This window comes from Electrona antarctica, assembly GCF_951216825.1.
Source record: "Electrona antarctica genome assembly, chromosome: 4".
In the NCBI taxonomy this organism is placed as follows: Eukaryota; Metazoa; Chordata; class Actinopteri; order Myctophiformes; family Myctophidae; genus Electrona; species Electrona antarctica.
In genome coordinates, this window is record NC_136809.1 from 8,807,993 (window position 1) to 8,821,036 (window position 13,044).

Sequence of the window (13,044 nt, forward strand, 5' to 3'; positions counted from 1 at the left end):
ATAATCGTGAAGAAAATAATGGATAGTTGCAGCCTTAGACGAGATCAGACAAAAGGAGAGAGGATAGGATGTGGAATGACTGATGATATGCTCATTGGTCACCTTGACTGAGCGCCCACTGATTCACAACAACCAATCAAATTAAAATCCTCATTCGACAGTAAGGTCATTACATCAGATCAGTGGAAGCCAAGGTTATTGATGGAAGAAGATACGGTGAGGTCAGGCCATGGACCGGGCATGCGCCATTGACATGTATGGGAGGCAAATGGGATCCGGAAGTTTGGTGGAATATATTGTTGTCGATGAGAGTCAGCTGAACCAGCCTGTGAGCAATCACCATTTCTGAACGATTGTGTCATTTGTCTGTTAATCAGTTCAGGAATAAAAAAGACGCATCACAGGTTGTTTGCTAAACAATTGTTTTTCATTGTGCACAGTAAATTATTTTATTGAGGACATCTAAGCAGTTTTCATTGGATTAGTTGAATACAATTAATACAATTGAGTACAGTCAAACAGTCTAGTACTCTAAAAGGATATCACCGAAACATTGTACAATGTGTATTGTTTTTGGCTTGGCAGTATTGCAAGGTTTGGTTATCACACTGAATAATACTGTAGATTCTACAGTCTCACGATACTTTTGACACGTTCTGAAACGTACTTTGTGCTTTAGATACTTCAATTATACAGTGTACGCATCAAAAAGCAACGCAGCAGAAAACAATGTGTCTTCTTTCATTTTCCAGGACCAAGTATTTTACAAAGGTCTCAATCGTTCCAAAATAGTGTTGATCCATCTGCTCCCTAGAGGTCCTGGTACGTAGCATAGAAAAACAGCAGTTCGTAGAGGAGAGGTCCTGGTAGGATATAAGACTGGCAGTACTAGAAGTCCTGGTAGGATAGAACATGTGAGTAAAGGTGTTTTTGTATTTCAAACTGCACATAACATTATCATGTGTTCATGTTTGACTTTTCTTCCGTTTGATGTATACTTTGTAACTGTTTTGATAAATTATCTATAAACAAAGTTATGTTTGTGTCAGACTACATTTACCAATGAGGATCAATAAAGATGTATCTTATCTAATAATACAAACACACCTGTGTGCTTGTTGGATGGGATGGATGGTGTCTAGAGTTGTCACTCACTTATTTCTATTCCAACCATAGACTGTTAAAAAAAAATGGACAAAGCGTTCTCCGGGTATGATATGGACGTAAGATGAAGCCTGTCAGTCCTTGAACCATAGACTGTAAAAAGATTCCAACTCCAGTCTGTGCACTGTGTGAGAATGAATGTGGGATCTCAGTCAAGGCATAACGAGAAATAAAAAGATTTGAATGTTGCAGTCCAGATGTAACTGCTAATAAAGTAGTCATTGACAGTAGGCCTATATAATAAAGAAAAAACGAATACAACATGACGTCTTATCTATTTACTGATTTAAGAGCTGGTCAATAATCCCGCCTATTGTATCCGGTTATTTCCACGTATGCGTTCACGCACACATACAAGCCGTTTCCGTATCCGAATCAGAACCGGATATGCAAACTGCGAAACGAATATAACCTATTCCAGTCAAGAGGGGGGAGTTATATCCAGTCAAACAAGTTGCGGTTTTTACTCCATGCACTAGGTGGCCTCAATCGAATGAATACTTTTAGCACCGCACGATAGTCCTTGACCATAGACCGGAAGACCGCACCAGGCAGAAGCAAGTAGCAGAAGAAGAACAAACATGGTGGACTGTTGACAACAACATCCACAAAACAAACCTATTTCTTCTTCAACAGTGATTGTTGAAGTGATCAGATCCACTCATGTCTGCCAACAACAGCAGCGACTTGTTCCACGCCCAGCTGGCCGCGGTGATCGAGGTCCTGGCGAACAGCGCGGTGGCAGAGATCTGCAAGCTGGTGGATGATGGCTACGCGGTGCTGCGGCTGGAGATCACCCAGAACCAGAGGGAGTTAGACGGCCTCAGGAGGAAGCTGCTGGTCGCCAAGTTCCAGACATCCAGACGGAACAACCACCACCTGGACAGACTGAGCGCTCTGAGACGCAACAGCAGCGCCCTGCATGTGAGTCCACTAGGACTGTTGTGTTGTCAGTACTTTTGTGGAAGAAGAAATCTTGCATTCCTTCCTGCCAATCTCTGAACCTAAAGACTGTAAGATTCAAGGATTTTTATCCAAGTCGAGGGTTTACAAATATTTAACAGATGTAATTTTCGTCTTGCTTGCTAACATAGGATCCTAGATGGCAGCTAATTACTTAAAAGTGACTATCTATTCTCTTTATGATTGCATTAAATTACAATTTATCACTTGGATACATGTTGTGATGTGTCATGTGTACACTATATGTTAGCCCCTTCGGAACCCTACGTTAAGGTTTCTGACATTTTGATGACTTTAGACGTAGGGTTCCTTCCCGTCGACTTCAAGCGACGTGCTCATTTCAATATGCAGGCTGATTTACCCTCTCCGACGCGTGTGCGCTGTGGGTGTGATGCTGACATATTCCAAAAGAAGCATATAAGAGCTATAGGAGACAAAATATTGTCCCGCCTCCAGCACCGTGGCTGGCTACCTGCGACAGAGGCAGGAACGCGCAGATAGCCAGTTCCGGCGCTGGAGGCGGGACAATGGGATGTCAATAAGGAAGTCAAGAGAGAATTTCAGAGCTGCCGAAACGGTCTAACAAAGATTAAAAATACTTAACGGCTTCTGCGCCGTTCGCGGAGGGTTCAGAAGGTTCCGTTGTCTCCTATAGCTCCTATATTATTCTTTTGGAATATGTCAGCATCACACCCACAGCGCAGACACGCGTCGGAGAGGGTCAGCCTGCATATTGAAATGAGCACGTCGCTTGAAGTCGACGGGAAGGAACCCTACGTCTAAAGTCATCAAAATGTCAGAAACTTTAAAGTAGGGTTTCCGAAAGGGGCTAACTATATGTGGTACTAGCCGCAATTTGCAACTCTAGATTTTTTTTATTATGGGATGAATCTAGAGTTGCAATACCCTCTAGCCCCTCTCGGGACCCTCTGTAAAGTTTGTTTACACTACACTTTACATAGGGTCCCTTCCCATCTGTCCCAAGCTAAATGGTATACATTATACCTTCGGAAACGGTCGTGCTGCGCTGTTGGTGGTGATATGTTTCAAAAGAAGCATACGTCTGCTATAGGAGACAACGGAAACCTCAACGAATTTTCTTTTGGCGCAGAAGCCGTTAAGTATTTTTAATCTTTGTTTGACCGTTTTGGCAGAAATGCTCTCTTCCTTCCTTCCTTGACTTCCTTATTGACATCCCATTGTACCGCCTCCAGCACCGGAACTGGCTAGCTGCGACAGAGCAGATCAGAGGCAGGAACGTAGGGACGCGCAGCTAGCCAGCCCCGGTGCTGGAGGCGGTACAATGGGATGTCAATAAGGAAGTCAAGGAAGGAAGGAAGAGAGAATTTCAGAGCTGCCAAAACGGTCAAACAAAGATTAAAAATACTTAACGGCTTCTGCGCCAAAGGAAAATTTGTTGAGGTTTCCGTTGTCTCCTATAGCAGACGTATGCTTCTTTTGAAACATATCACCACCACTCAAACAGCACAGCACGACCGTTTCCGAAGGTAAGTCCGTCTGTATACCATTTAGCTTGGGACAGATGGGAAGGGACCCTATGTAAAGTGTAGTGTAAACAAACTTTACAGAGGGTCCCGAGAGGGGCTACAATACCCTCCATTGACTCCCTACTCATCCAAATTGCGTTTGCGATCTGCTTGTATTAAACAACGTTAAACTCACCAACATTGCAGCTGTAGGTCAAGCTTGAATTATCCTCTTTCAATCTGCCGAGCTTGTTTTTCATAAAAATCCACCGTAGACATGTTATGAGCTAAATTCTGTGTGTGTTGCAGTTTGGAAGCACTCGTTTTCTTTAACGGGTCGATTCGAAACAGGTGGTACGCAGGGCCGTTCAGTGACTTACGACGAGTGCTTCCAAACTCCAGCACAAAAAGAATCACCTGCACAGAATTTCTTGACAGAAAGTAGCTCATAACATGTCTACGGTGGATTTTTATGAAAAACAAGCTCGGCAGATTGAAAGAGGATAATTCAAGCTTGGACTACAGCTGCAATGTTGGTGAGTTTAACGTTGTTTAATACAAGCAGATCGCAAACTCAATTTGGATGAGTAGGGAATCAATGGAGGGTATTGCAACTCTAGATTCATCCCATTATAAAAAAAATCTAGAGTTGCAAATTGCGGCTAATGTGGGACTGCGGTGTAAATCCGGTCATACATCTACATAAAGCGACAGTAAAAGTGTAACATGTACGCGTGCGTGCGTGCCAGAAACAAAGTGGCAATGGCAAGAAAGACAGAGTGATAGAGAGAAGACAGAGCAGAGCGTCTCACACCTTCCAACAAAGAAACATTAAAATACTGCCATGGTGATTTGCATGTCAGAAACCCAAGAAACTACACAAATTAACATTATGGCAGTTGAGTAGGGTGTGTAGCGTACCGTATAGGCTACTGACTGAGCAGAGGGTTGGTCTTATGTGGGCCATGATGAGATCTGGTTCATCTGGTTTTGACCAGATGAAGAGCCTTGGCTCGAAACGTCAAATAACCTTTTGGAGCATATGAGTGTGCGGGTTCCCTTCTCTTTTCCTTTGTCACTTTTTGAACCCAGCACCTCCACAAAGTGATGTGCGTATTTTACTATAGTTTCTGAAGGAGTCGCCCATGAGGAGAAATGGTTGAAATCAAGGAGGGTTGGCAGGTCTGGCTTATTGTAATGGAAAATTGTACATTCAGGTATATTAAAAATGACACCCGTGTGAAGTGAGGGGCACTCATCATCATACATCATCTCATTCCGGCCAATGAGAATTTGCATCCTCACCTTCATCTGTTTAAGCAATGTTTGTGTTTACACAAAAACACAAAACTGTCCGCCGTTCATTATCAATCGCATTTTATGATTGTATTAGGAGTAGGACAAAGTTTGTGTTTACAGCACACTAAATGCTGGACATAGGAGGGCCCTCAAAAATATCCTCAATAGAATGAAAATACCGACAATGGCTGGTTTTAATACTCGAAAAAAATAATGTTATATGATCAAAACAGGCTATGGATTGGATTTAATACTGCCAGTGTTGGCAAAAAAGCCATATGTCATCTATTTCTTTCAAATGAGTAATTACTAATTCATACAGATGGATTATGCAAAATCATGTTGATTATCTTGATTGATTAAGATATGGTGATCCATTATGTATTTATTGTGACAGGTGACCCGCGGACCATCGGTGCAGGGCAGAGCCAGATATAACCCAGCGACCAAGAGCTCAACACAGGGAACAGGAGGAGAGGAGGAGGACGGGGGCGCTGGCTTTCCTGTCATCTTGAAGGAGGAGGGTGACTGCAACACACTCAAAGGTACTCGTCATTGATCTGATACCCTGCAGCAGGTGTTGAAGCTGCCATCCATAGGGTTTCTTACAAGACAAAATGTTTACCTCTGTAGTCTGTTCCCCTGCTTGGTCAAGGGCTCGATTATACAACAAAAGTGATTAACCCCTTTTCTTTTTTGAGGGGCCCCTCCTCTATACAGGTTTAATGTTTGTTTTTAGTTCAATGTTTGTTTAAAAAAAACGCCATTGACAATGAAGAGAAATTAATGTTTGTTTTGTCCCTAACACAAGACATTATTAAATCCCATTAACAACAAGGAGAATTTAATGTTTGTTTTGACACCGTTTGTTTTTACATCACCATTACATCACCTAATCATAGCAACATGAGTTAAACTCTAATATATTGGTGCCCCTCACTTCACACGGGTGTGATTCTTTTCACAATAGCAAAGGTTAAAAAAAGAGAGAGAAAAGTGAGGAGTGCTCTTATCATCATACGTCATCATACATCATCTCATTCTCATCCAATGGCACATCTCCCACCACATCACGCCATCCAATCACAATTTGCGTCCTCACTTTTGTCTTCAATGTTTGTATTTACACAAACACTCAAAGCTCAACTAAAAAACTAAAAAAAAAAGTATGCTAGCTTCATGAGTCAACTCATTTTGAGCTTGTGGAGCTAAGTGGTTAATAATCACGCTAATTGATTTGTTGATTTATAACAACATAAATAAAACACATTATGAAAACATGCTTCTTGATTATCAATAGAATAATTGATATGAAAATAAACAACAGCCCTACTCTTCTTTACTTTTCAGAAGTTTGATAACCAACTGTTCATTTTCTCCTTTCAGACATTCAACCCACAGTCAAACATGGCAGTGATCCAAACACAAGGGCATCTGCAAGCATCCAGTCCTCCGGACCTAGATCTAGAACCCTCGCTGTAGAGCCTGAGAATCATCTTCGCCAAGTCGACCAGAGATTCCACACCCATGCGCCACCCCCCAACAAAGCTACTGCCAGTCACCACAGCAACGGAAACGCAAGCAGAGAGAGCCACCATCCATCATCTGACCGCAATAACAGATTCACCACCACAAGTCACGACGATGGCAACCTGTTCACCAGTGCATCTGAGTGGGTAGAAGCTGGTGCAGGCATAGAGGTGTGGAATAACGCTGGCAGCCTAACCACAGGGAACTGTTCTCTGGACCCTCCACATAACTCAGGCCCACATCAAGAGGGGAGAACTGGGAGCAACACTGATGGCAGAGAGGGTTCTCCTGGAGCTTCAGAGGAACGGGGAGGACACGTTTCTGGCGACCAGAGTAACGTTGCTCCATCCCTGGCTGGTAATCTGGACTGGGAACCCGATATGGTGGTGGTGGATTCTGTTCCAATTAAAGTGGAGGCAGACATGAGTTCAGAGTGGAGCATAATAGACAGGCATGGGATAACCAGGTCTGCCAAACAGAGACTCAAGAAACACGGGAGAGAGGAGGAGCTAGAAGCATCTCGTTCAGCCCTGACACTGAGCACAGAGACTTTAGACGGAACTCCAGGTTTAAAGTCAAGTTTGCTTGATATTAACAGTGCGTCTTCCTGCGGCGACCTCTCTTTCTCCTCATTTTCTTCTCCAATCAAAACCATCAGGCAGGTTTTACACCCTCAGGCTAACCGAGGAGACAATCAGTCGTCTTCCCTCAACGAAATTGCCGCCTCCTCCTCTAGGGAGTTTAACAGACTCCTCAGCTCCATCCCGCCTATGGCGCTACCCGCCCAGCGGGACCACGACACCGGAGGTCAACCGTTCCGTTGCGAGCTGTGCGGGAAGAACTTCAGCAAGTTCCAGTCTCTGCGGCGGCACCAGCGCGTGCACACGGGTGAGAAGCCGTACGGCTGCCGCCACTGCTCCAAGCGCTTCTCCCACCAGCATCAGATGAAGAACCACGAGCGCGTTCACACGGGTGAGAAGCCGTTCCGCTGCCCCATCTGTGGCAGGTGCTTCGTGCAGTCCAACCATATGAAGAGACACCTCAGCATCCACACGGCGGAGGACAAGTCAATGAGGTGATGAAGAATGAAACCTCAGCATGACAGATGAGGACAGATCAGTGATATGATGAAAGGACATCAAAGGACAGATGAGGTGATGGTGCATAGCCGTTGCCTTTTGATATGAGAGCAGTCCAGTAACTGGGACAAAGTGACTCGGCAATAGGATGTGTACTATTAAATTGATCTGGAAAATCACATGCATGGGAGACTCACCAGTTTGCTAGAAAACCAAAAGTTTAGGTTGGACACAACATGTACACAAGGGTTAGTATGTGAAATATAATATCAGAAATATTGTCAAAATATTGTGTTTTGGATCTGCCCGTGTGAATGCAGCATTAGGATCAAGCCTGATTTTTATTTTTATTTTAGGGGGCAAGACCCCTGGGGCAGGCACAAAGGCCAAATGTCACGGCAGCCAAGTCTTCAAATAAAACATAAGTTTGCGATAAAACTATTTGAACTTAAAAAAAGAAAGAAAAATTAAATAACTTTTGTGGAGTTGTAGAGAAAAGATTTCGGTGCGTAGGTAAGTGCACATCAACAATAAAAATGAATGATACACTTCGGTCCCTACATTTCGAAACATTGCCCTTGCTTGTACCAAGCAGATAATCAGTGTTTACATTGAGTGGTGTAAACCACTCCTACAACTGGCTTTGTTAGTGCAGAAAAAATGAGCATGGTTGCTATGTTCACCCTGTTCACCCGGGTGTGATTTCATTACGTCAGACTGGCTTTGTTAGTCTGTGCAGAAAAAATGAGCATGGTTGCTATGTTCACCCTGTTCACCCGGGTGTGATTTAATTACGTCAGACATGATTTCATTACGTCAGACAGGCTATATAAGACCTTACACCACTCAGTTCACACGGGTGTGATTTTTTTTTAATATAATTAACTTTTAGTGAAAGCTGTTTATTTCACAGGATAATTTCTTGGTACTTTTCACATTACCAATTTGTACAAACTCCCAAGTCAAAACTTCATGCACGTCTGAACCCTGGACTAATCGGAGTCACTGGACTGGTTTGAAGATGGGGTACAGAGAGCCTGGGGCAGTTGCAGTGTATGTTTTGGAGTTCGTTGGACCATATAGAGTTATGTTTGGCCTCGTTTTGGGGATGCCAGGCACCATTTTGCAGTAGCAAATTTCTTGATGTTGTGAAGGAGCATAACCCACCCTGTGCCTTGATGATGATGATGATGATATGGTCTTTAATGGTTGACATAGGCTTGAGCAGTGAGCACCAGCAATTATTATTGCTGTTTTTATATTTTTTTATTGATTTTATAAATATTGCACCCCACCATAAACAAGAGGCTGTGACTAAATAACTATAGGCTACATTGGGTCCATTTGAAGACAGGTTCTTGTTTTCCAAAAGTACGGTAATACAAGCTTTCCACCAGCAACGACGATAGCCTACTGGGTTCCTAATAGCTATAATCATTGCCAATCATTGAACATTATTGATTTCTCCACACAGGATAGTAGGCCTACGGCCCTACTGTACGTCTTCATGATGTTTGTCTCTCTAAATCTAACCCTGCCATTCTGAATGAAATGATAGAAAAGTGTTTGTGAATATGTTAATTGTGGTGTTCATGATGAACTGTATTCAATGTTCTGCTGGTTGTCCTTCCAGAATTGATTGTTAACTATGAAGAAAAGCTAACTTTTAGTCTTGTGATGTCACTGATATTAGACTGTCAAAAGAACACCGCACAGTGACGGCAGTGTTTCTCAAACATTGAATTGAATTAAGGACCCCCAGTTTGGTATGTCAGTAGGTTATGGACCCAACTCAGAGAGTGAAATTGAAACAAATGGAGTCCATTTGGTTCACCTTTGTACACTTTTGGAGTTACAGACCTGTATGGGTTCATTTAGTACTTCAATTTCAATCATTTAGCCGGGGACCCCCAAGGACTCCTGGCTGTCCCCAAACCACTCTTTGAGAACCACTGTTATACAGTAACATACTTTGTATCACAAGAGACAATTAAAATACAGCAGAAGTGTGTCATACTGTCATGTATACTTGAAGGTGTTGAATTAAACTTGCATCATTCAAAATGGTATTGGAGAGGGACACATGGAGTTGGGCGATATTTAACGTGTTGGGAGAGAGAATGTCTTGAATAAATTGTTAACATTTGATAACAATCTGAACCTTTTAATAACTATTAGTTCAAGTAACCAAAAGTAGGTAAATATGCACAGAAGTGAACCAATAAAAGGTAATACAATTAAGCAACAAAAGTTGACAAACTAATAATAAAAAAAAAACTAGAGAAACAGCATTTGCAAAAGCAGGAGCAGTGTCTGGGAAGTGCATGTGCCATCACAAAATCCAGTTTGAGTGGTCTAGGTCATTCCATGACCAAGGTCCAAAAACAAGGCTTTTTTGCCCCAGCCTCAGATTTTGTAGGGGGCTCAGTAGTAGTGCTCTGTCTCCACAAACCCTTCTTGTCTAACAGTTAACAGGAGCTAGATCTCTTACAGGTGACTGCATACATTTTGTTACATTACATTTTGGTCATTGCACCAGCCTGTGAAAGAAAGAGTAGCAAAACATGTAATGGTGGTGCACTGATATGCAATGATTATTTTTCGTCTTTATTTGTCATGATATTTTACTTACCAAAACCATAAGGGGATAATGTGAGAAAACTGTTCATCGTAGGAGAGTTTTGTGAACCCTGATTGGAAGTCAGACTTCTTACCGTCCAACCCCAACGGTCCTTTAAGAGACAGAAACAAGGACCAGATCTGCAAGCAGAAGTGAATCTCCTACCTGGAAGTAATATCCACCAACCCATGGTCCCTTCAACACTGAGAAACTCCTGTTGAAGGAATTGCACCTCCCACTCATTCTGCACTAGTCTGAGACCAGTGTAGCTCCTACGGCTTTCTACAAACAGAAAGCGTTTACAGACAGGACTCAAAAAACATGGCAGCTTATTGCAAAATGTGTCTGTCTAGTGCAGTGTTTCCCAAACAGTAGGTCGAGACCCATTCCTTAAACTTTGGGTTGCATATTTGTTACAGTACAGTTACAGTGGTTCTCAAAGTGGGATTTGGGGACCCCAGCTAGGGTCACAACACAACACATAATGTGCTGTAGCTGTAGGTAAACTAGTTTAGAATTTTAAACGCTTTAGTATCATATAGTATCATATCTTCTCTATATGGGGGGGGGGGGGGTGTCCTTGGTTGGCACAAACTATATTCAGATGGGGCCCGTGGCCGAATACACATCAATATGGAGGTCATTGAAAGGTTTGAGAACTACAGCTCCTGTTGAATCTGTACACTGTATTCACCACATCATCATACAGTTCAGGAAAATCAACCAGCTACTACGCTTCTTACCTCTGATCCTGCTCATACCGATGATGGAGTGATAACAGCTGCCCTGGAAATTACGCCAGCCATTGGGGCAGAAACCAAAAAGTCCTGGAAAACATTTGGTTTAATTGTTTCATGCACTCGCAGGGTTAAATTTACATGCGACTTTAAGTTAAACACCCAATGCATTCTCAATGGCAATAGCGCAAACTTTGGCATGCTACTAGTCCTACATACTTACACCTAGAAACCCCATTCAAACCTATTTAGGTTCAACTTACGGTGGAAATGTTTGCCTGAAAGGGAATCTAGTTTTAGAAATATAGTGCTTAATGGGGCTCAATGGCAGATGTTGGCACGTCAAAATATCACTTTCACCTAGAAACTCCATTCTCACTTTTTATAATTCAGCTTACTGTGGAGACACACGCTGGAACTTTTTACTTTGACATGTTTTGTAGTTTCTGAGTTATTTAACTTAAACGCCCAATGCATTCTCTATGGCAATAGCACAAACTTTGGCATTCTACTAGTCCTACATACTTACACCTAGAAACCCCATGCAAACCTATTTAGGTTCATCTTACGGTGGACATGTTTGCCTGAAAAGGAATCTTTGAAATGTTTCATAGTTTTAGAAATATAGTGCTTTCAAATTTGAGAAATCTACAATGGGGCTCAATGGCAGATATTGGCACGTCAAAAAAGAACTTTCACCTAGAAACTCCATTCACACTTTTTAAAATTCAGCTTACTGTGGAGACACATGCTGGAACTTTTTACTTTGAAATGTTTTGTAGTTTCTGAGTTATTTAACTTAAACGCCCAATGCATTCTCTATGGCAATAGCACAAACTTTGGCATTCTACTAGTCCTACATACTTACACCTAGAAACCCCATTCAAACCTATTTAGGTTCAACTTACGGTGGAAATGTTTGCCTGAAAGGGAATCTTTGAAATGTTTCATAGTTTTAGAAATATAGTGCTTTCAAATGTATAATGGGGCTCAATGGCAGATGTTGGCACGTCAAAATATCACTTTCACCTAGAAACTCCATTTTCCCTTTTTATAATTCAGCTTACTGTGGAGACACACGCTGGAACTTTTTACTTTGAAATGTTTTGTAGTTTCTGAGTTATTTAACTTAAACGCCCAATGCATTCTCTATGGCAATAGCACAAACTTTGGCATTCTACTAGTCCTACATACTTACACCTAGAAACCCCATTCAAACCTATTTAGGTTCATCTTACGGTGGACATGTTTGCCTAAAAAGGAATCTTTGAAATGTTTCAAAGTTTTAGAAATATAGTGCTTTCAAATTTATAATGGGGCTCAATGGCAGATGTTGGCAAGTCAAAAAATCACTTTCACCTAGAAACTCCATTCTCACTTTTTATAATTCAGCTTACTGTGGAGACACACGCTGGAACTTTTTACTTTGACATGTTTTGTAGTTTCTGAGTTATTTAACTTAAACGCCCAATGCATTCTCTATGGCAATAGCACAAACTTTGGCATTCTACTAGTCCTACATACTTACACCTAGAAACCCCATGCAAACCTATTTAGGTTCATCTTACGGTGGACATGTTTGCCTGAAAAGGAATCTTTGAAATGTTTCATAGTTTTAGAAATATAGTGCTTTCAAATGTATAATGGGGGTCAATGGCAGATGTTGGCACGTCAAAATATCACTTTCACCTAGAAACTCCATTTTCACTTTTTATAATTCAGCTTACTGTGGAGACACACGCTGGAACTTTTTACTTTGACATGTTTTGTAGTTTCTGAGTTATTTAACTTAAACGCCCAATGCATTCTCTATGGCAATAGCACAAACTTTGGCATTCTACTAGTCCTACATACTTACACCTAGAAACCCCATGCAAACCTATTTAGGTTCATCTTACGGTGGACATGTTTGCCTTAAAAGGAATCTTTGAAATGTTTCATAGTTTTAGAAATATAGTGCTTTCAAATTTGAGAAATCTACAATGGGGCTCAATGGCAGATATTGGCACGTCAAAAAAGAACTTTCACCTAGAAACTCCATTCACACTTTTTAAAATTCAGCTTACTGTGGAGACACATGCTGGAACTTTTTACTTTGAAATGTTTTGTAGTTTCTGAGTTATTTAACTTAAACGCCCAATGCATTCTCTATGGCAATAGCACAA

General features: G+C 41.7%; 1 protein-coding gene across 1 annotated transcript; it reads left to right on the forward strand.

Annotated features, from left to right (window-relative positions):
* Positions 1–1,629: 1,629 nt before the first annotated feature.
* Positions 1,630–9,899, forward strand: LOC306922050 (uncharacterized protein). Its single transcript, XM_079499431.1, has 3 exons — positions 1,630–2,088; positions 5,311–5,458; positions 6,300–9,899. The coding sequence occupies exons 1-3, from the start codon at positions 1,828–1,830 to the stop codon at positions 7,520–7,522; spliced, it is 1,632 nt and encodes a 543-aa protein (XP_079355557.1). The 5' UTR covers positions 1,630–1,827; the 3' UTR covers positions 7,523–9,899.
* Positions 9,900–13,044: the final 3,145 nt, after the last annotated feature.